Consider the following 24,621-nt stretch of genomic DNA (forward strand, 5'->3'; position numbering starts at 1 on the left):
TAATGATATTGACTCATAGTAATGTAACCAAGTCTATTTAGAAACTAATAATATTTTATAATTAAATTGTGTAAGCCAAAATAAATTAATAAAAATATATGGGTAAAAAAACTCGCTTATGATCCACCTAAATTTATATTTTAGCTTTGCTAATAATTAAAATTATTAATCATTTTTCATGATTTTTTAATTCTTAAATTATCCCATATTTAATGCTCGGCAACAAAATAATTATTAAATTATAAATAAAAAAATAAAAAAACGTTATATCTAAATTAGAGCATTTGAGTTTTTTTTTTTTTCACGTGCCAAAGAAATATTTCCATTTTGATTAACCAACCACACGCTCAATATGAAGATGCCGCCATATTAATAATCGATCGAATTTATAGCTCGAGGCGACAACACCTTGAGGTCGGTCAGTGAACGAATGGCCTTCATGCCTACATTAAATTTTGGTCATTTCTCCCTTAAAGATTACACCTCGGGCCGCTTATATGCCTTTTTCAAAATATCGGCTTGGTAAGTAAGCCTTAAATTGCCCTCACAGTTTTCCTTCCTTATATATAGCTTATGCGGATCAGAATCTCGATGCAACAGGAGGTGGAAAGTGGTAAAAGGGTAGCCATTGTATTTTTATAGCATTTGAGTAATCGACATTGCACCAGCAAATGGAAATGGCCTGGAGATTTTACTTTGCAAGCTTGACTGCAATGATTATGGCGTTGGGTATAGTGCAGTTGGTCGAATGTAAAGTGCCTGCACTCTTTGTATTTGGGGACTCTCTGCTGGACACAGGAAACAACAATAACCTGTCTACAATGGTCAAAGCTACTTCACCTCCATATGGGAATTATCCGCCTGGAACATCAGGCGGAAGGTTTTCCAACGGTCCTGTCACTACAGACTTTCTTGGTGAGTTCTGTTTTGTTTTGTTGGGATCAAATTTGAATAATTTTGAAGCCACCCTTTTCAATATTTCTGGATATCTTAATGTTCTGGTATTCTAAATTTCAGCTGCACGGCTAAATCTGCCATCCCCTCCACCTGCTTTGGCTATGGGAAGTAATATTAAACGTGGAGTGAACTTTGCATCAGGTGGCTCTGGCATCCTTGATTCTACTGGAGAGCGCCAAGTAAGTCTCATGCCGTGATTAATCCACAGTTTCTTCTATATTTTTCTACACTTCCCATTTTAATTCATTAATGCCTGAAATTTTTTACTGTCATAGCTCTGTTGAACTACTGAATCAGGATAGCTATATGAAAACAAAGTTGCATGATTGTTGCGTTGTATAGAATAAGGTATACAAATTGTCCTAGACTAACTCATATCTCAGTTAATGCAGAAGACAATCCTGAACATCAATTTAACTGCAGAAACTAGAAACAATAATCTGTCCTATATTTTTAGGTACATTTTTTTTCTTACAAAAAAAAGAAACTGTATCTTGCTATTCATGATTGAATCAAAGATACATTACAGATTTCATTGTACCCTGATCACCTGTGAACATTGGTAGATTATTGATCTTGGTCAGAGAACTAATACTGCTGCAAAAAATTATGAAAAAATAATATGATATGCAAAACTACTTCAAAAAGAAAAAGTATACCAGATTCACATTTTTACCCTATAATACAAAAACAGATTTAATTCATATTTCATCAAGATAAAATCCTCACTTGAAACACAAGACATGTTTTCAGAACAAATTTGTAGAAACCAGATAAATTTGAATCACTATCCCTCTGTTCCTCAAGATGGATTATACCTGCATTTAGAAGTACCTATATTTCTGGGTAATTTATGGAAGAAGATTGGTATAGCTGCATGAATGTTCGAACATTGATAACATGGTTAAAAATACAAGGTGGCGTTGACCTGTTAGGGTGTTAATGTTTTAAAGTTTAAAAAAATAATATTATTATATTTTTAATAAGTTATTTATTAGTTTAAAATTTTAATTATAGAGAAATATTTCTCAAAAGTTCCATCTGTATCTATGTGGTCTCCTAATATCTTTCTATCTTATGGATTTGACAAGTTCAGGGACAACATATTTCTCTGGGGAGTCAAATTAAAAGCTTCGGAGGTGTAAAAAGGAAGTTGAAAGTTCAAGTTGGGACGAGCATGGCATCCTCAATCATTTCCAAAGCAATTTTTTTAATAGCAACAGGAAGCAACGACTATTTCACCTACTATTTCACGCCAGGCAATCCTGCATACTTATTTTATTCCCCTGAGGACTTCGCAGAACTTGTCATATCTAATTTTACCATTCACGTCAAGGTATTTAACTAATTATTAGCAGTTTAACATGCTCCTTGTACCAGAGATTACTTTATGGGATGATCAATATATATATATTAAATACTATGTCCAAAGAATATGAATATAACGGTTTATTTTACGTAAAATAGTGAACAGTGATTGAATATGTGCAGAGTCTGTATAATCTAGGAGCCAGAAAGTTTGCAGTGAGTTCACTGCCAATCATGGGGTGCACACCATTTGTGCGTAAACTGTACGGAAATAGGAATGGAGAATGCGCCGCATTTCTCCAAGAGGCTGCGCAGTCCCACAACAAAAAGCTATTTACCACCGTGATGAAACTGCAGGCCAAACTTTCAGAGAGTTATTTTATGTACACCAATATCTATAAATCGTCCTTGAAAATTTATAAGAATCCAACTCATTATGGTCAGATACTCCACATTGCTTTGAGTTTCTATATCAGTTTATAATCTACATTGATAAAGTTTATAATGTACGAATAGGTTTATTAAAAAAATAGTAATAGTTAAATGATTTTATGTGCAGGTATACTCCACATTGCTTTGAGTTTCTATATCAGTTTATAATCTACATTGATAAAGTTTATAATGTACGAATAGGTTTATTAAAAAAATAGTAATAGTTAAATGATTTTATGTGCAGGTATTATAAATGAGAATGATGCTTGCTGCAGAGGAAAACTCAATTTCGGACTCTGCTACAAGGGTATTTCAGTTTGCGCTGATTCTTCACATTATTACTACTTCGATGGATATCATCCCACATCGCTTGTGCACAAGATCATTTCCAATGTAGCCTTCACAGGGACACCTCCTTTCGTATTTCCTTACAATTTGAAGACATTGGCTTCTCTCCCATAAACATATTGCCATGGTTTTCATTTCCCTAGCACTGAGTGCCTGATTTAGTATCATTGTATATAAGCTAAGTTAGTTCAGGTAACCTTAATTGCTTTATATCACTGCATAATTACTTGGGTCTTTTTGGTTTTTATTTTATTTTAATGAAATTACTGCATAATTACTTGGGTCTTTTTTGTTTTTATTTTATTTTAATGAAATTGATTAATTTAAAAAAGTTATATGAAATGAGTTATTATTTGTTTGGGTATGTGGTATTCATAACCTATATTATTGGTTTTATGTTTTATTTGGTTTTTTATTTTTATTTTTTTAATGAAATTGATTAATAAAAAAAATTATATGAAATCAGTTAGAATTTGTGGTATTCATAAATCATGTTATTGGCCTATTGTATTGAACAAAGTGTATTTATGAATTAAGAATCTTTATGGCAAAATGGGGTAATTCTCATGAATATGAATCTTAGTCCATGTTTTTAAAAATGTATATATGTTTAATTTATATATTAATTTGATTAACAATAATAATACTGATTTAAAATACAGTTATAATTTAATTAGTTATAATTTATTAAATTTTAATGAGGTGAGATGTTTTAAGAAGTAAGTGTTTTGATGTTTTTTATGAATTGATGCCTATTGACATTTATATAGCTACACTAGTTAAGATTAAAGTCATAATTAAACTTATGATGTTTTTCTTCTTTTCCTCTCCCTTAGGTATCTCAATGTTTTTTTTAATTGAAATGTAATTCCACTTTCTCCTTCCTTCTTGTTGTGCCAAAAGAAACTTTATAGAGCCTTGTATGAGGGAGAAGTGTAATTCCTTCCATAGGGTTACATGAGTCATTTAAGAAAAATTAATAACAAAAAAATCTTTAAAGTCAAACAGAAATAAAAAATTAGATGTCCACTTTAATTAAAATAATTTTATTCACCTTTATACAGAGAGAAATGTTAAAATATGATTTCCATTTTCCATCACAAAGGGGATGGATAATTCTTTAATATAATTTTTTTTGGTAGGTAAACACCCACAGGGTATTTGAACCAGTGACCTATCCCTATCCGGAGGAGTACCTTAAAAGTGCACCCATTCAAACACAACTTAAGTGATTAAAAGAAAAAAAAAAAAATTATGATATATATATAGAGAAAGATAAAGAGAGAAGTGTTTTACAGTTTAGTATAGCTAAATGTTTGTAAATTCAGTATATGTGTATACACTGACTTTGTTCGTTGTCCGATCCCTTGAAGAAATTGATGGATGAGCCGTGGAGGAGCAGATGAGCTGATTGGAGAAGCGATTTTCTGGGGCACATCGCTGAGCATTTCGATTTTGTTCAATTCTGCAAGAGAGGGCGTATCATAAAATAAAGAGCCTATGATCCCACCACAGGAGATTTGCCCCTGCCAGAATTATACATCGAAGGTGGAAGACATGGCTCTCTTGGTTGCGTTCTTGGCAAAGTGTCGTTATCTGTTGGAGACCTCTGGAAGACAGACGATGACCGATCAAATGAGTGTATGGGAGGAAAGGCTTTAAGCCTTGTTGCTGTTTTGAGTTGAAGCGACTGTGGTGAGGAAGTGTGCTGGGCATGTTTGTTGTGTGAAGACAACTCACCTCCTGTAGCTACATTGCAACAGGCCGTTAAGTCAATTGCTGGTGGTGCACGGTGTTCGAAAAGAAGCGTGACTGTTGGGCGCTGCATTCCAAGCTAGGAAGAGGGGTGAAGCTGCATTATCGTGTCACAGTATGATGTCGTGAGGCATTCCTTGTGGCGGAGGAAACCGAGAAGTGTTGGTAATGTAACCTCTGGAGCGGTGGTTAAACCAGGAGCAGCGTAGAAGATCGGCCAACGGGGATTGAGGAAAAATCTGCATGACTGGTAGTTGTTCTCGGATGAGAATGTTATTATCACGCCCCTGCTGTGTGAGGACGACCGTGGAGCTGACCAGAATATTTGGGTGGCCTCAGTTGGAACTGTTGGAGAGCAAGGTTGTTGGTGAGAGGCCCACGCCAAAGTGAAGTGTGTGATTGAACACCATTGAAAGAGGCGTGAAGGAGCAGCTTGGAGGGGACGCCTGACCTACACTTGGACGCCAAGTCAGAGATTGAATACTGTCGTGCGTTGAACCTGTGGAGGAGAGATCACACTACTGCGCCGCCCTATATGCTGCTTGGTCGACCAAGAGCCTGCAGCAAGAAGATCTGTGTGTTTGATCATCGTTGGGAATATTGCCAGCATGCAAGGCAGAGATCAAAGGCATTAATACATGTCTGATTTTGTTGCAAACAAGCATATGCAACATGTAAGTGTGAGAACATGGGAGCATAAGAGATGTCATCCCTTGAGATCCAGTTATGGCTGTCATCTCTGTGTATAAAGGAAGATCACAGCTTAAGGTATATCACAGCGCGATACAAGTGCCAGCAGATCGTGTAAAGGAAAGAGCTTGTGGAGCTAAGGAGCGTTGGCCGTCAGGCCGAGCTTCAAGAAGTTTATGAAGGCCGAAAAGGACACCGTAGCTAGTGTCGTGTGGAATTATTAGAAAACGATACCCTAGGAAGAGGTGTCGAGTTGTCTGGAGAAGCAGCCATCGTAGACCATGGGACAGAGTGCTGTTAAGAAGAGTGTTGTTGAAAGGACACCTTCTGTGCTGACACTCACTGCAAAAGCATGTGGAGTTTTGTGTGGTCCATTATTGTCCAGAAGAGGGCATAAGGGTGAGCCTAGGAGCATGTGATCTCAGAGTCAAAGTTGTAAGCTCGATGGTGTGCAGAGCTATGGGCTCTGTGGTGTGAAGAGCCAGAGGAGGGCTCAGTGTTTGTGAAGTGAAAGTGAGTTTACCCTACTGTTGATGCTATTGGAGAGTGTTGTTTCCAATGGAGTGCCTGCTAAAAAGGGTTGTGCTGCCCGTGATGACTGCGTGGCACAAAGAGTGATCCAGTGGAGTGGTGTTGACAGATAGGAGTGTTTGCAACCGAGTGTCCACTAATGAAGGTTGCGTCAAATGTGACGCCTGTGTGGCGCAGATAGTATCCAATGGAGTGTTGTTAGATAGGAGTGTCTACAAATGAGTGTCCACTGATGAAGGTTGTGTCGACCGTTACTCCTGTGTGGCGCAGATAGTATCCAGTGGAGTGTTGACAGATAGGAGTGTCTACAACTGAGTGTCCACTGATGAAGGTTGTGTTAACCGTGATGCATGTGCAACACAGATAGTATCTAGTGGAGTGTTGGAAGATAGGAGTGTCTGCAACCAAGTGTCCACTAATAAAGGTTGTGTCGACTGTAACGCATGTGTGGCACAAATAGTATCCAGTGGAGTGTTGGAAGATAGGAATGTCTGCAACCAAGTGTTCATTAATGAAGGTTGTGTCAACCGTGATGCTTGTGTGGCGCAGATAGTATCCAATAGAGTGTTGGTAGATAGGAGTGTTTGCAACTAGTGTTCGCTGATGAAGATTGTGATGTCTGTGTGGCATAGATCTAGTGGAGTGTTGAAAGATAAGAGTATCTGCAAGCGAGTGTCCGCTAATGAAGATTGTGTCGATTGTGATGCTTGTGTGGCATAGATCGCAGATAATATCCAATGAGGTGTTGGCAGATAGTAGTGTCTGCAACCGAATATCCGCTGATGAAGATTGTGTCGACTGTGACGCCTGTGTGGCACAAATAATATCCAGTGGAGTGTTGGAAGATAGGAGTGTCTACAATAGAGTGTCCACTAAAGAAGGTTGTGTCGACTGTGACGCCTATGTGGTGTAGATCGCAGAGAGTTTCAAGTGGAGTGTCGGCAGATAGGAATGTTTGCAACACCGTATTCGCTGAAGAGAGTTGTGTTGTGTGAAAGCAACAACAAAATGAAAGCCCCCTTATCAAGTTTTTTTTTATGTTCTAAGCCTTAGCTAGGACTAAGACCTGTAGGCACCTTAAAATTTAGGTCCTCATGATTAAGGGAAGGTTTGTTAGAATAATCACATCATCCATCCCTGTTCCCATGACGACTAGTTGGTGGCAGTCGGCAGGGAGTAGGCAAAACTCATTAGACAATAAATTACAGGCAGTGAATCGTTGTAGAATCTACGACTGTCACTTGTATAAATAGTTTTATGTTGAATGCAATGTTCAAGCTCTCTTTGAGAGTCTTCAAGCTCACTTTGTGAGTTTCCACTTCCCTCAAATCGCTAGATCTCAAAAAGTGGATCCTTAATATTATATTTTCCTTATTTAATATATTTTAGTTCACTGGTTAATTGGTTTCATAAACAAATTACTTTGCTATTTCTTTTATGTTTTGTCAAACAATTTTAATTTTAAAATTTTAAAGAATATACTTCATGAAAACAATACTTGATAGCATAATATTATTTATTAACCATATTAATATTAAATAGTAATAATCTTATTATATCATCATATTAAATATAACATTGATATTAAATAATATATTATCTTAATAATATAAATATAAATATTAAATATTACTTATCAATTTAAATCAATTTTAACTCTAGATTTATCAATGGTTGAGGGGCATCAAATCTGTTAAGTTTTGCACTCAAAAAAGAGATTTGCACTTTGAGATATTTGATCCCTCTCGGCACTTGATAGATCCAGAGTTAAGATGGATCTAGGTTGGTGTTTGTGTGTGTGTTTATATAAATGGATGGTCCAAATGGTCCATTGGGTTTATCTCTGATGGTTGGGAGGAATATAACATATTCCTCATATGGAATATAAAGATAATTCTCACACACACACATATGTATAAAGTGAAAAACACCCATCTACTGGATACAAAGAGAGAGAGAGAGAGTTACACACATAATTCTTATTCACTGGACGAGTTCTTTTACTTCCCAATATTAGGGAGATGTCTATTTCTTTATGCGCATGGATCAAAACAAATACATTAGGAAGTAAATATATGAGTCTACAAAATTTCATATAGATTCATCTGATGTAAGGGTACTACAATATCATCTACAAGATCACTAGTCTAAATATCAAAGGGGGGATTTTGTAGGTGTACACCTTACATAATTGCCCCAGCAAAAAACAAAAATTACAAAGCATTAATCCATTATTGATTAATCATATGATCCTTTACCATTATAAACTTGCTACAGTCCTAAACAAGTTCATTTAAGTATGTAAAATTAATAGATTTGGATTGCTTAAACTAGTAATGTCACTTAGACTAAGATTTAAACTATTGACCTGTGCTTGAAGCTCCTTAATTGTCTATGAAAAACATCCACTTCCTCTTCATGTTTAGCTACTTTTGTTTTCACTCCTTGTAGATCCTCCATGAGCCAGGAAGTTGAAGAAAAGTGGTCATTGTGTTTTAATTTAAGATTCATGAAGTCTAATTGCATGGAATTTATCTTCTTTGCAAGTTGTGTTATCACCTTCTTATGGTTGCATCCCATGATTACACTGACACTATGTCCAACAACAATGACTTTCACCAAGTAGAAAATACAACGATTCAGCTTTTTGAATAATGTTCTAAGAGGGACATAGAGCCCATAGAAATTGGTTTGAAACTGTATCAAACAAGATCCCCTGGGACCTCTCACCAAGCCCAATGAGAAAACTAGTGGAAACACCCCACATTCGTCATAGTCCCTCAACCACCAAATTTCCAAGCTCATTGTCAGCTCCCTCGATCGAAAATTTTCCAAGAACGTAATTTTTCTACCTAAATATCCCCAAATAAAGTAGGAAAATTTCCAAATCCAAGAGCCCTTGAGGCCTCTCACCATTAGGTGGAACCTCACTGAATTCTTTAGAATCTCACCACCAACTAGTTAGTAGGTTGGAAGTCCACTCCCTTGACCAATAATTTTACGCAAACAAAATATACCCACCAGAATGATCCAAACTTAAATGGGAACGAAAAAAATTACAGATATAACCACAAATATAGAGATGCATAAGAAATAACACCTCATTTCATTAATATCAAAGAACTGAAATATGCTTACAAACATAATGGAAATAAACTAGCTTGGGCGATGATAGCTTATCTCTGAGAAGAGATGTGGCAGCTACATGCCTATGAAATGTGTTACAATGAGCGTCAAAGGCCTATTTATTATTGAGAAACAATGTAAAACCATAAAAATCCAAAAACATAACCCTAGGAGATGAAGCGCCAAACATTCAACAACAACATGATGGCACCACTACAACTCTTCTTCATTTCATTTCATTTTCCGAGCAAATTACATTAATTTCAAGTCATCATGCATTATGTTTCATGGTTTCTACTTCAACATACATCACACAATCCAAATTGGAAGATTAGACTCAGAGAAAACAATTTTCCAAAGAAAAACAGAGACAACTATGGAAAGTTGCAGTTTCTACAATTATTGTTGTAGCAACGTTTTTTTTTGCTATAGTTGCTTGTTCTAGAGGTAGTTTTGGCACAAAGATTACAAGAAATTGGAGCAGAGATAAAAAAATATGAGATACTGGGTTTTCTCAAAGTATGATAAATTGAGTAACACATGGGCATAATTCCAAAAAAAGAGCAATTTTCTAGGACATTTAAAGTGGGTTCTAAGGCAGATTTTCATTTTTCACCACTATGCGCACATCAAGATAGAACTTGGTATTTTTGCACAACAACTCTTTTTTGTCATTAAAAGTAGATCCTGAAGGCATGTGGTGGTAAAAAAGGTAAAAATACGTTGTTTCCTTTTTGAATCACTCAATTTGGCCTTAAAATGAGTTTGTGTCATATGTTTTTGTTGCAACAATAGGCAGCGTGAAGGGTGAAACAAGGCAAACATTGATTTGATCATAACTTACAAACCGTGCATCTGTTGGTCCTGAAATTTTTATGGTAAATTCATTGAGGTAGGGTAAATAAATAGAAAAAATTTCAAGAAATTTCAGTGCATAGTCTTCAAGAAATTGGCCGCTTTCACCTACATCCATTTCTCAGTTTTCTCGAGATTTGTGCACCCATTGCATGAGATTTTTTGTGGGAATATGCATAATATTAACAGTAACAACCTCAAAAAATTTAGGAGAATATGATTTACCACTTGAGGGAAATTTTAAAAACAAGTCTGTTAAGTTGTTACTCATTTTTACTAATGAAAATCCGTTTTGAGTCAGCGCCATGATTTCTCTTGAGTGGACATTTGCCAAAATTTTATGGTTCCTCTTCTTCATATTTTTCACTTTCCTCTACTTCACCTACTTTGGGATGATGCCAGTTGTTATTAGTCCAAGCTACCATATTGCTTCAATCATTTCATCAACCTTTTATTCCTCTTCGAATCTCTTCTATGGGTTCGTTGTTCTTTGGTGGAAAATTCTTGTACGGTGGAGATGGTTTTATTGTTTCAACTCCATTTCTTGGACACTTTATGGTCTAATCGCAACATAACTGGGCGATGTGGATTCTAAAATGAATACAATAAAAGGAAAATACAAAAATAGTATATATTGGGAGAAGCTACTTTGGATTAGATATAACTTCTTGGGAGTTGTATTTTCCATGGTGTGCATTCCTCTTTTTTTTTTTATGTTTCCTTTTCCATTGAAACATCCAACTTTCAGATTTAGGCATCAAAGAAAGGGGTTCTGGAAATTAGCTTTATTCCATGGAGATGAGACTTGGTTTGGACTTTAGTAAAGTGTAAAGAAAAAATAAAAAATATTTATTTTATGGAAGCAATCAAGAAATTATCAAGGATACATGCTCTCATGATGTTAGCAAGGAAAAAGGACAAGTGATATAAGAATAAATTCATTGATAACATCAACTAACACCTTTTAAAGCAGCACTCTCTAAGAACGAAAAGAGGTATATGAATCCGTTTTTGGGACTCAATTTGCATGAGGACATGCAAAGATCTCAATGTGGGGGATATGTTAGGTCATTGATTTGTCATCATCCTCACTTGTCTTTGTCATTCATTAAGCCATTACTTCCAACCATCCATTGCACCATTTCACTTACTTGCCACCATTTTTACCATAATTCTTCATGATGTGCCTCTATATGTCTAAGTGGTTAATTAACATCATTTTCCTTTATTTTTAATAGATTAAGAAGAATTATGCATGGTTTACTAATGACAGTTTGGCCAATTCAAGTTTCTACAGTTTAGTCAAGTTTCCGTAGCTATCTCCATGGTTGAGGTAGTAGCACCACTCTAGAAGGAAAATCGACACTTGGACTTGGTTTCTAGAAGCTCCAATATGGATTTATGTTGGTCAAATTCCACCCAACTCACATGTGTGAACCTCCAGCAAGAAATCAAAGGAAATACGTAGCAGTTTTGACTAGTCAACTTCAAATGCGTTTTTCTGAGAAAATCAAAACGAATTTCAGAAAATGAAAATATGGATTTTTTTCAGCATGGGCCCAGTTAGGTTCCTTTGAGTGATTTCCTCAAATTTGTTACTATTTGGGATATGATCCATGTTCTTTGGTCCTATTTTGCAGATTATGTGGATAAACAGTTTTCCAATTCATCATTCAATGCACAATCACCAAAACGATTGGAACGAGTTGTTATTTAGCACATTTGTGGCAGGGAGATAATTATTACCATATATGTGTAGATCTTTGATCCAAGGATCCATCAAATGAGATTGGATTTTATTTTCAAAACTTATCTCATGACCAAAACTCAAGCAAGAGAATTCTGAGTTTGTTAATTTTCTCAAAACTCTATAAATTGCAGTCTCTTTGATGAGAGGAGGGATTAGACGTTTAGACGTCAATGATGATATTAAATTGTAAATATATATATATATATATATATATATATATATATATATATATATATATATTATTTTTTTTTTTATTTTTTTTTTCAGTGAATGTAATCTCTGATATGATGCAGCTCTAAATGAAATTGGTGATTTAAATCAGTGATCTGAGTTCATAATTCCTCACACTCACCAGGAGGGCCCCATATGGAGTTGTGAGATAGTATAGTTGTCATTTTAATCTCATTTTTTCAGTATTTGCTTCGATTTAGTTTTTAATCTCTTTATATGTTTGAATTCTATGTTTTCAATATAGTTATATTACTTGTTCTTTTCTATCTGTTACAAGTCGAGTACTCAATATAAACTTAAAAATCCAAAATCACTTTCCTTGAATTATTTTCAAAGAATTTCCTTCATTTTCATGTTTGTTCTAGTCAAAACAATTTCCTTGAATTATTTTCAAAGAATTGCCTTCATTTTCATGTTTTTTCTAGCCATCATTTTGATAATACATGGAGGCTCTTGCACTTGAAATTTTGTCAACATATCATTATTTTTCACTGCATTCTAAAATAGTTTCCAATTCCAAGTTATGTAGAATAGTTGTGCTTTTAATTTGATAGTTAGATTTCCTTTCATTGTATAATAGAATAGATTTCATTTTTTATTTTATTTTTTAGTATAATAGATTTCAATTTCTTTTCCAATTAGAGTATATGTCAAAGTTTTAATAGTATAGTTTGGTTTAAAAGTTCATTTAAATTTTGAGGTTTTGAGTTTGAATTCATTGGCCTTTTAAGACAAAACATGTGCATATGCTTATCAAAACTTAGTCATAAACATGTTTAAATCCTCATTTTTAATTAGATTAATTTCTTTGAATTGAAAGTAAATTTCTTAGCACATACAGTGCATGTATAATTTGCAAGCTCACGTACCCGGATTGACATAGAAATGCAAGTAATTTAACAGTCAATTAAATTACCCAAAAGGATCTATGACAGACAAAGAATACAAGACTAAGTTTTGGAGTTATTGAGGTATGTACCATATCTTAAGGATGATAAAATTAAGGTTCACAGATTCATTAGTGGATTTCCATTAGCATTTAAGGATCAAATCGAGTATGATGAGCATCAAACATTGGAGGAAGTCATTGGGAAGTTGAAACATTGTTATGAGCAGTCTAAGCATAAGTCGAAGCCTAAGAAGTGTTGGAAAGGTAATGAAAAAACTAAAAGAAAATGGGATAAGAAGTGAGGAAGATCTTAGGATGCAGGTAACAATGAAAATGCAACACCATATAAGAAATATAATGTAGTTGATAGAGGAAAAGGATTTAAATCCGAGGAGTAGAACAAGGGTGATGGTAGGAAGCATTTTTAGTGTTGGACTTGTAGCAAGGATCATCGTAGGAAAGATTATCCACAACATCAAGGTGGAAGACCTTAGATTTATAGTGCTAAGGAGGCATAGACAATTGGGGATGTTGGATAGAGTATTTCTCAAATTTATGCAGCATTGGATAATAGGTAGGCTGATCATCAGGCATCTATTATTGAGATGGAAGGTAAGCTTTTTTATCAAATTGTTCCTATTTTGATTGGCCCTGGATCTAACTATAATTATACTAATCTTGACCTGGTGGATAAGTGTTGCTTGAATAAATAAGTGCGTGCAAAGTCTTGGTTGGTGCAGTTGGCTATAGGTACCAAGAAAAGAGTTCATCGTTGGGTGAGATCTTGTGCATTTGAGCCTAATGGTATGTTTACCTTAGTGCATCTAAATGTACTTCCGTTGGGATCATACAATATGTTGTTGGGTATGGATTGGTTGGACATTCACAGGACTAAGGTAGAATGTTATGAGAAGACTATTGAGTGCCTGGATGATGATGGAGAGAGGAGAATATTGCAAGGTAAGAAGAATCCTACATCAATGAGAATGGTTACAACCATGCAGGAAAATCACAGTAGCATGAAAGGGTGTGTATTGTTTGCAGTTCATATTTCTAGTGACAAAGGGAAGGATGCTGAAGATGATGAAGTCTTGAAAAGGTATTCAGTTTTGCAGTAGTTTTAGGATGTATTTCCAACAAAGATTTCAGAGTTATCGCCTCAAATGGAAGTGTAATTTTCTAGTGAGTTGATGTCGGGAGCATCACCAACATTGAAGTCACCTTACAGGATGAGCACTCCATAGTTAGTGGAACTAAAGTTACAACTTAAGGAAATGATTGATAAAGGATATATAAGGTCAAGTGTGTCACCTTTGGGTGCACCAGTATTATTTGTAAAGAATAAGGATGGTACTCTCAAGTTTTCCATTAATTACAAGAAGTTGAACAAAGGTGACGATCAAGATCAAGTATCCTTTGTTGTGGATTGATGATGTGTTTGATCAGTTGAAGGGAGCAGCAATGTTCTCAAAGATTGATTTGAAATTAGTATATCATCAGGTATGCTTCAAAGGAGAGGATATCTAAAAAACCACATTCCATACCAGGTATGGGCATTATGATTTTGTTGTGGTTCATTTTGGTATTACTAATTCTATATATACTTTCATGTGTTTGATGATTAGTGTGTTTCATCCTTATCTGGAAAATTTTGTGATAGTGTTCATTGATGACATATTGATATATTCTAAGAATCATAAAGGGCATGTAGAACATCTAGAAATAGTGTTAAAATTGTTAAGAGAGCATCAGTTGTATGCCAAGATTAGTAAGTTCAGTTTCTTGCAGAAATAAATTCATTACTTGGGACATGTTGTTTCCAATGAAGGTAAAATGATGGAGTTGGAAAAGATTAGATCTATCATGGAGTGGGAAACCCCTAGGAATGTGAATAAGGTCAGATCATTTATGGGACTAGCAAGTTACTACAGGTGGTTCATTGGGAACTTCTTATGGATTTCCTATCCTTTTACATCTTTGTAGAGAAAAGGAAAGAAGTTTGAATGGATTGAGGAGTGTGCAACTAGTTTTGAGAAGTTGAAGCATTTGCTTACAAATGCTCCAATCTTGAAGATTATAGATCTAGACAAAGACTTTGTGGTATATACATATGCTTGCAAGATAGGACTTGGTGGAGTCCTGATGCAAGAAGGATAGGTGGTATGCCATGAGTCAAGGAGGTTGAATGAGCACAAGCAAAACTATGTGACTCATGATCTTGAGTTGGCAACTATGATCCATCCCTTGAAGATGTGGAGGCACTATCTTCTTGGCAGAAGGTTCTTCTTAATGAGTGATCAAAGTGGGATGAGATACTTATTTGATCAACCTAATATGAATTCCAAGAAAGCTATATGGTTGACTATTCTAAGTGAGTTTGACTTCGAGATCAAGTACATCAAGGGAAAGGAGAACAAGGTTGTAGATACTCTTAGCTAGAGAGCGCAGGTGAATCACATTGCAGAAGTGAGTTCTTATGGGACAGACTTGCAGGAGTGGATCTTGCACGCAGGACAACATGATGACAAGAATCAACTATTGAGACACATGTTACAAAAACATGGTGCATGTGATTATGATGTGGATTATCATCTCAAGACAGATGGCTTGGTCAGATTTAGGGACAAGATTTATGTACCAGATGGCAGTGAGCTCAAGAAGCTTATCTTGAGGGAATTTCATGTTAAGGCGTATTCAGGTCACCCAGGATATCAAAATACATTGACAATAGTTAATAATTTATATCATTGGTTGAACTTAAAGAAAAAGGTGGTTGATATTATTGCGAGATGTTTGGATTGTTAATAGGTAAAAGCAGAGTGTAAGCATCCACGTGGTTTATTGCAACTGATTCTGGTTCCAAAGTGGAAATGGGAGGTCATTTCCATGGACTTCATTATATGTTTTCCAAGGACATCGAGATGACATTACTCCATCATGGTTGTGGTTGACAAGTTAAGTAAGGTAGCTCACTTCATTGCACTTAAGTCTACGAATTCAGCTAGCGAGTTAGCTTAGATTTTTATCAGGGAGGTAGTCAGATTGCATGGTGTTCCTAAGAAGATTGTATCTGAAAGAGATGCAAGGTTCACTTCTAGGTTTTGAAATGAGTTTTTTGCAAGCTTGGGGAAAACGTTAGCTTTCAATACAACTTATCATCTGTAGATAGATGGACAGACAGAGAGGGTCAACATGATTCTTGAGGACATGTTGAGGATGTACATTATGCATTAGCAGAGGAAGTGAGAAGAGTATCTTCCATCGGTATAGTTTGCATATAACAATGGATATCAAGAATATTTGAAGATGATTCTGTTTGAGGCACTTTATAGACAGAGTTGTAATATTCCTATCAACTAGAGTGATCAATGAACATGGTACTGATTGGACCGAACATGTTGGCAGAGATGGAATAAGGAATGTAGATTATCAAAGGGAATCTAAAGGTAGCACATGATAGCCGAAGAGTTATGAAAATCATCATAGAGTGTTTATGGAGTTTCAAGTTAGGGAACATGTGTACTTGCACATCAAGCCGAAGATGATATCCTTGAGGATTGGGTCATGTGCCAAGTTGGCACCTCAGTATTGCGGGCCTTTTGATATCCTTGAGAGGATTGGACTAGTGGCCTAAAAGCTTGCACTGCCTCTGACAATGAAAGACCATGATGTATTCCATGTTTCATTGCTTAAGAAGTGTGTTCAGGATGTTGATCATGTGATTGACTTGTTTGTATTGCAGGTGGAACTAAAGGGAGAATTCCAACCAAAACCACAATGCATATTGTAGTAGAAACAACTCATGCTCTGAAACAGAGCAATCGAGCAGGTTAAAGTCTAGTGGAAGCACTTTGGGCTTAATGAAGCTACATGGGAGATAGTGGATTAGATGCGGGCTATTTATCCTTCATTATTCGTTGGTTCAAGCAAATGAGTTTTTGGTATATGTATATGTATGTGGATGTGGATGTTGTAGCAGATACCACAACAAGATGTGTTATAAAGCTCCAATAAGTGGTATGATTTTTATGTGTGTCATAGTTTACAGGATGTCATTCTAAATACTATATAGAGTTATGTTATAAAGCTCCATGGGCAGTATGTTCTGTTTTCAGTGGTCTGCTAGTCATAGGTGTCAATGAACACTAGGGACGGTGTTCCCCTAAGGGGGAGGGGTTTGTAATAGCCCCTGGTTGATTTTCCATGTAAATAAAATAAGACCAATGTCATGAGACATGTATTCCAATCTAAATGTTAGGAAAAATATAGTGATGAATATCACTGGCGATTAATTTATGGATATGGAAATTGGCAAAGGCATTGGCAAATGAAAAGTGGCATAATTGACATTTATTTAAGAAAATAAAAGAAAATCGGAAAAAAGGAAGGTGAAGAGACACATATTTTCATGAGAGGGAAATAGAAGGAAAATGAAGAAAGTAGAGGCCTCAATAATAAAAAGACTTCTAAGGATGAGTTCACAACTTTTGTCAATTTAGCTTTGGAGCTCTCTTTCATTCTCTTATACTCTTGCACACTTAGAGTATTCTTGGAGAATTATTGGAACTCTTTGGCATACATTGGATTTGGATAAAGAAGGCAATGGAAAAGTAGGAAATCACAAGGGAACATGTGGATCAACAACTACAACTGGATTGCTTTGCAGGTACCAGGTTGCATGTGTGATTTCCTTATTGATTTATTGTTGCATGGTATATGCATATGATTTTCTAGTTATGTGTTGTCATTGGCATGACAATTTTCTTGGATTGATGTGGTTTTAGCCTTGCCTTTCCATTTCCTAGATAGAAATGGTGTTGTGGGTTTCTTCCACTTGTTTTTTCTCTAATTGGTGCTTAGGTACCTTATGGTTGTGGGTTGGAACAAACAATCTTGAAGCCCTAGAACATATTGGGTTGAGTTACTAGTCCTGGAGCCTAGGTTGGGACAAACACTCTGGAACCCTTGGTGGGTTGAGTTGCTAATCCCTGGAGTCGGGTTGGACAAATGATTTGGAGTTCTGGAAGATTTTCGGTTGAGTTACTAGTTCCTAGAGCCCTGGAAAACATGGGTAGAGACCAAAATGGTTGGTGTTAGTGATGTTTGACCATGGAGGTGGAATCACTGTGGATGAGGGTTGAGGTGGTTTGGATTCTAGAAGCCCTTATTTGGTTTTGTTTTGGTCATTCCATGAGATCCCACATTCATGCTTGAAATATGGCATGGGGGTGATTGGTTGAAAGAGAGATTTGGTTCAGCCCAATCTATGGTCGAGTGGTTAGTGGAAGTCCCTGACTTGGTTGGTATTTTCATATTTTAATATGAGACATTTTTCTATTGTGATATATGAGTATTTGTAGCGATTATGTTGGTGATATTATGGCTTAGTTGCCATGGTTTTTATGCTGGTTAATTTCTGGTTATATGTTGGTTATATGATATGTACCATCTATGGATCATGTCATGAATTGTTTAATTATCAATTAGTTGATGAATGTATGGACTAATAAGTGTTATTGCACCTATATGGAGAAGGAATAGGGCCTTCTTTGTGATTCTCAAATGAATCTTAGACTAATATGTGATGAGCCCCAAAAATGGATAATTATATGGGCTCATTCAACCTCATAATTCGACTTAATCCACCATTCTTATTAGTTTATTGCATGTTTTTTATTATATTTATGTTAATAGAGTGAATTGGGTTAGTCATTATGCCAACAAGTCTAATGGGTGCTTTGTGCAGATTTTTAGTCAATTTTGAGACAAAATCAAAGGTTTTAATGAGCACTTGGCAGCCAAATTCGTGGAAGAACAAGGGAGAGGATTTGTAGGAAGGTGTCCCCTTCATTTATGGGCCCTTACCTCGAATTCTCCACCATCAGCTCGGAGTTCAAGGGCCACCAAATAAATTATCACAAGGGCAGCCGAGAAAGTGCTAGCAAAAGTGCTGTTAACTACGAGTTTTGGCAGCTGAGTTCCTAAAGTTTAGGAGGGCTATTGGGGTCCTCAATTTGTATAAGTAAGAGGGCTTAGGGCCTCATTTCAGCTAGTCACTTTGTAGGAAGAAGTTAGCTAGTTTGTAGTTCGATTTTAGTCATTTTTTAGGCAATATATTAGCTCTGCATTTCAACACATTTTCAAGTTTTCCTTGTGGATAGTTTTTGGATTGTAACTATTCTTTTGATCAATAAAGATGAATCCATCTTTGCACCAGCTCTAAATCTCTCTTAGGAGGTTGTAGCTCTTGGGGTTGGGCCCATCTCAAGTGCCCAGTACCTCCTTTGTTTACCTTTATGTGTTTTTGTTGCATTCTTACAATAAAATCTGCTATTTAGATTTAAATCTTTCTTTGTTATTTAGATTTCTTTTGATGATTAAAAAGGATTTTGATGTTCAGATTTAGTTGATAGGTTGTTAACAGGAAAAACTTAAAAAAAGGGCCATCAAACACCTCTGATTTCACCTCTCCCTTAGTGGGATCAGGAGCTGGGATCAAGGTGACCTTGCTGCCCACAAAAACACTGACTTTGCTTTGCCATGCAATCACTAGTGTTTGATTTTCATTTGTAGAAGTTGGTTACAAGTTCAGATTTTTGCTTGCTTAGTTGCATAAGTTAGTATACATGGTTTCATTGCAGGTCAAACTTCTGTTCATTCTCTTTACTGATAGCTAGCATAGATTAGGTCAATGTAACTAGGTCTTTGAATTTACAAGTCTTCGTTGGTTCATTTGGAAAAATGACTTGCAGAGCACCTATACCACTTCTCTACCTGCCCATGCTCCATCAAACCCATCTGCTCCATCCCTCAACTCAGCTTCTTGCCTTACATTTTCCATTTGCTCACATAACCCTAGTTTTTGTGCATCATTACTTCAGTCCTCCTTGAATAAATCCAGCCATCTACATCTTTCCTCAGCTCCATTCCCCAAGTCCTGGACCCCCTCACACCCTTATCTCACCTCCATACCCACTCCTTCATCTTTCTTCCTCCATCCATCCTCCAAATCCCGTTTCTGAACATCCTGTAGAAAATTATAGACATCCTGTAGAAAATTCCAGAACATCCTGTAGAACCCCTGCAGACTTCCTGTAGAAGCTCACGAATGAGGTTTCTTGATAACAAAACTCTATGAAACTCTCTGGAAGGGTGTTAGGACCCCTTAGGCCCTCTCTGAACCTTCCCAACCTTCTGCAAGCATTTCCTCTTGCCAATCCACCTCTGCACAGTCAAAAACTAGTTAAAAGCACATGCATGATAGTTCTAACAACTTATTCAAAAATACAAAAAGATGTTTTTTCAGATGTTACTGTAGAGGTAGTTTAGAAACATGCATTTTACCTTCCTATAAGTCAATGGCATCTCTTTCTGTAGCTTTCATCATTCTTCTTGCACCAGTAGGGTTAGTCGGTAAAATTAGGGTTTGCTAGGGTTTGCGTTTCCTTTCCGCTTTCAGTTCCTTTCTGCAAGTAGATTAGCCTCCTTTGAGTTAGCTTTCATCCATCAGTTAAAAAGATTCTTCTAAGAGCTCATAGAAGTTGGCTTAAGCTCCTTGCGGACTTGTGCCAGCTGACCAAGTGACAGCTGCGGCAAGAGCTAGTACTTGTGCATACAGCACCGTCGCTTCCAAGTTTGTTACGAACTACCGGGTTGATAAAATTAAAGAAGAGAGTTCCAGGAGTTGCAGCATTATTGCTGCAATACTGGGGCTCACTACTCTTTTTGGCGTCGTTGCCGGGGAAGCGTCAGAGTATTGGTGATTGCTGCTTTTCTTCTATTTTCCACTACAACCTTCTGCTAAGTAGTTTATTTCATTTCCATTCCGCAATTTTGTTTCTGCAAAAGTAGATTAACATTTCTCACTTTCATAGATTAGCATTTCAATTCCGCAATTTCAGTTTTGTAAGCGTAGATTAACATTTCAATTCCGCAATTTCAATTCTGCAAGCGTAGACTAGCATTTCATTCCTGCAATTTCATTCGAGCAAAATAGATTAGTCATTTCCTGCTTTCATTTCAATTCTGCATTTTCATTTCAGTAAGATAGTTAGTTGCAGTTCAATCTATTTTAGTTTTGTAGGTACAAGCAGAAAAAAGCAAAATCAACCAAAAAGATTCCCTTTCATACCTTGTAGAAGTAGAGATAATTCAGAAAAAATGATTGCACAACACCCCCACTGCTTCACACAACCAACCTTCTCTCTTCTTCAATGGCTGTGATTAAAGAACCCTTAGGTGGACAGCAGGACATATTTGAAGAACCTCAAGGGAAGAAGAAGAAGAAAACATTCCTCTGGAGAAAATGGCTACAAATAGAAATGTTGGGAGAAGTACCTTGTCCAAAAACGAATTTTCAAATCAGATGGAAGATTTCAAGAGCGATATGAGGCAGTTTCTTGCCATGCAACTGGATACCTTGCAGATCCAAAGGAAGCAAGAGGAGGCCAAGAGGGCTTTGGACATATTTTGTTCTAGGTGCGCTAGAAAGCATCTTAGGAACGAATGTTCAATGCACTCCCTAGAAGTGTATTTCATCTGCGAAGAATACCATCCTACGAATCAGTGCCCTTCCTTGCCCGGAATTAAAGCTGCATATCAGAGGGCCAAAGGAGCCACTGAACCACTCTATTATATGAACCAAAGGAGGCCACATGGACCTAGATCTTACCAGCAGGAACTGCAAGGGACATCCGAGACCTATTATGACCCCTATCAAGCCACTTTCATGCCTTCTTGGGGTCCCCCTGCTCATCCTTCCTAGTTCACATCTCCTCCTTGTTCCTTCACAGATCCATATTATGCCCAACTAGTTGCTCATTCGTTTCACTCTTATGCTCAGCCACAGCCTTAGTGGAATGCACCTCATCAAGGGTGGAGGCCCCAGTACAACTCTCCTCCCACTCCTTTGCCTCCACCACCTGCCCAACCACAACGCCATCCACCTCCATCTCAAATATACACCCCCACTCAACTACCCATACCACCATTCCCAAACCTACCCATTGGAGCAGCTTAACACAATTACAAAGCTGAGGCACAACATGTCCAAATGACTCCTCTTGAGCTCGATGATCTTCACCATAGCTCAGCAAGAGTGTTGCAAAACAGAGATTATATTGACAATATTGAAGGACCAAAGGCAAAAGAAGATTCAAAAGAGGAGATCAAAGAACCATGGGTTGCACTTGATGAAGAGAAGGAATCAAAATCAGAGATTGAGAGAGTTCCCTCATGATTACCACCAAATCTTCCATGTATTCAAGAGAAAGATCAGCAAAAAGAAGAAGATGAGAAAGTCATGGTAGAAGGTGACATGAAACATGATCCAGATCAGCATAAGGACCAAGGATATCAGAGCTATATTGAGATATGGTTTCATATCGTCACTAAGTTGCAGCGGTACTCTCTTCCTCAGCTATGTTTGATCCCTTCAAAGTCAGATCATTTGGTCTCTGAAATCTAGATAGCTGTCAAAGCATGCATTTCAAGCCTCCACATAATTTTGTCTCTTATCTCGATGTGCACATGGCTCCATTGGAAGTATTATTACACTTGAAAATGATTTTGTTTTTCAAGTAGGGTAGGGTAGAAGAAAAAAATGAAAATAAGAGAAAAATAAAAATCTAAGGTGAAAACCTCCTCGGAGGCACCTCAGATTGGCTCACTGATCGAAAACCTCCATGAGGCGGTAAGTGGGTTGGAAAGAAGAGGAAATAAAAAGAGAATAAGATCCCTGGGTGAAAACCTCCCTTGGAGGCGCCTAGGGCAGGCAATTAGGGTGAAAACCTCCATGAGGCGCCCTAGTTGTTTTCAAAAAAAAAAAAAAGGAAAAAAGAGAAAAAAAGAAAAGAAAAAAGAAAGCAGGACTAATCTCTGTGAAAAATTGCAAGTTGCAGTGAATACTTTGCAGGAAAAGAGGGGTGCGCAAAACGAGGAAAGAAGTCCGTACCAGGCTCCAAGACATCCCTTCAGACACTCCCTCCATGGCCACTCACCTCTCCTAGGATTTGGTCACATTTAGGTCAAGATTAGGCTTTCTACAGGAAGTTCCAAGCGTTTCTACAGAAAGTTTTGAATTTCTACAGGAAACATCCTGTAGAACCTTCGGACGAGCCAAATTCAATTTTGAAAGGGAATCTAATGGTTGGGATCAATTTTTTAGGCCTACAGCCACACCTTTATGCAATCCAACACCATGTGGCACCCTGTTCCATCTCTTTCCACCTCCATTGCACCCACCTGGTTATGTGTTCCTGCACAGTCATACAAGAAACCCTGTTTGCCTCAGATTGACAACAAGAATTCTTAAGTGACAAGTCAAGCAACGAAGTCTTGCACGCTCTACCTGTCCAAGATCCATCTAGACTCTGTATCAATGAATTCCAAGTCTGCATTATAGCCCGAGCTCATTTTTCTTACCATGCAACAAAACTGCAGAATGCCTTGAAGAAAAAATACCTAGTGCTGAAATTTGTTTTTTCCCTATCTTGAAAACCGTGCATCCATTTGCAAAATCATTTCACGAGGAGTTGTACAGGGATGATGGCAACATGCCTGAGCAGTTTCAGCCAATTCCGGTGTACGATTTCCAAGAAATCAGCCTCCATCACCTTCAGCCATTTTTGCATTTTCTCCATATCCGTGCATCCATTTCAAAACCTGTTTCATGGGGAGATGCACATGGGTGATAGTAACCTACCCAATCAGTTTCAGCCGATTCCGATGCACGGTTTCCAAGAAATGGATCTCTATAATCTTCAGCCATTTTCCATTTTTCTCGAAATCTGTGCATGCATTGATCGCAATTTTTCTATGGGAGGTGCATAATGATGATAGGAACATGCTCAGCAAGTTTCAGATCAATCCGGTCTATCGTTCGGGAGAAATGGCGAAAACAAGTTTCGGTCCTGTGAAAATTCAGCAGCAGCAACTTGAGGGTGCAGATCTGAACGTGAAGCCAGCTCCTACAGCATGGATCCGGCCATAGGATACCTGCACAAGAGAAAATGTCATGAATCAGCAACCAAGCCAGCATGCAACCACAGAAACCAGTGCATGTAGCAAATGAAAGGCCACAGCACCTCACAGCAACCATTCGACCTCCAGGTATGTGACTAAGACTCGTTCCTCTATTACATAAATCTAATTTAAGAACTGCATGAACGAATGGAATGGTGGGATTAAGTCAAGAATCTAGCAAGGTTAACCCGACATTGCCTTCTCTAGTGCTCAGGAAAAAATCACGCAGCATACGTGTATAGTCGTTCACGTGAAATTTGAAAAAAAAACAGGTAGTGGTAGACGTGTTGAACTCCAGTGCACAGAACATCAAATGATTAACAGATAGAAGAGAACATGCAGTTCATAACATCACTGCAGTTCGAATAAAGACAACACACATTTTGCCACCTCATCCCCTCGCCACGAATTGCGCCGTAATTCAAAATGCTCGGCTGAAGACTCACGTTAACCACTGTTCATTTACACTTGCAAACCTCTTCGGCCGAAGTACACGTCCTCTGCCTCTAAATTCTGTTAAACCGACGTCCTTCGCCAAGTTTTTCAGCCTGTTCAAAATTCCCCCGCATACCAAGATCATTCAGAGGCGCAGAGACATCCTACAGAAGCCGGCCAACGTTCTACAGGAAGACGTTCTACAGGAAAGTACAACATAGCCTTCCAGAGCAAAAAAGCTTGGATTTTTCTTCGACAAATTGGGAGTCCCGAAAGAGGTAGGCTCGAAAAA

At 37.2% G+C, this 24,621-nt stretch overlaps 1 protein-coding gene across 1 annotated transcript in view; it reads left to right on the forward strand.

Annotated features, from left to right (window-relative positions):
* The first annotated feature begins 636 nt into the window (after positions 1 to 636).
* The window catches only part of LOC149180615 (GDSL esterase/lipase At4g16230-like), a 45,393-nt gene continuing 21,408 nt past the window's right edge, over positions 637 to 24,621 (forward strand). The window contains exons 1-5 of the mRNA XM_089413928.1: positions 637 to 915; positions 1,018 to 1,136; positions 2,054 to 2,293; positions 2,449 to 2,704; positions 2,942 to 3,117. Coding sequence (XP_089270054.1) covers positions 672 to 915; positions 1,018 to 1,136; positions 2,054 to 2,293; positions 2,449 to 2,704; positions 2,942 to 3,117 — 1,035 coding nt within the window. The 5' untranslated portion in view covers positions 637 to 671. The remainder of the gene's footprint in view (positions 916 to 1,017; positions 1,137 to 2,053; positions 2,294 to 2,448; positions 2,705 to 2,941; positions 3,118 to 24,621) is intronic.

The sequence above is a fragment of the Pinus tabuliformis genome, chromosome 3_2 (assembly GCF_031772625.1).
Source record: "Pinus tabuliformis cultivar Carrire ecotype Pingquan chromosome 3_2, CPIR1, whole genome shotgun sequence".
NCBI lineage: Eukaryota > Viridiplantae > Streptophyta > Pinopsida > Pinales > Pinaceae > Pinus > Pinus tabuliformis.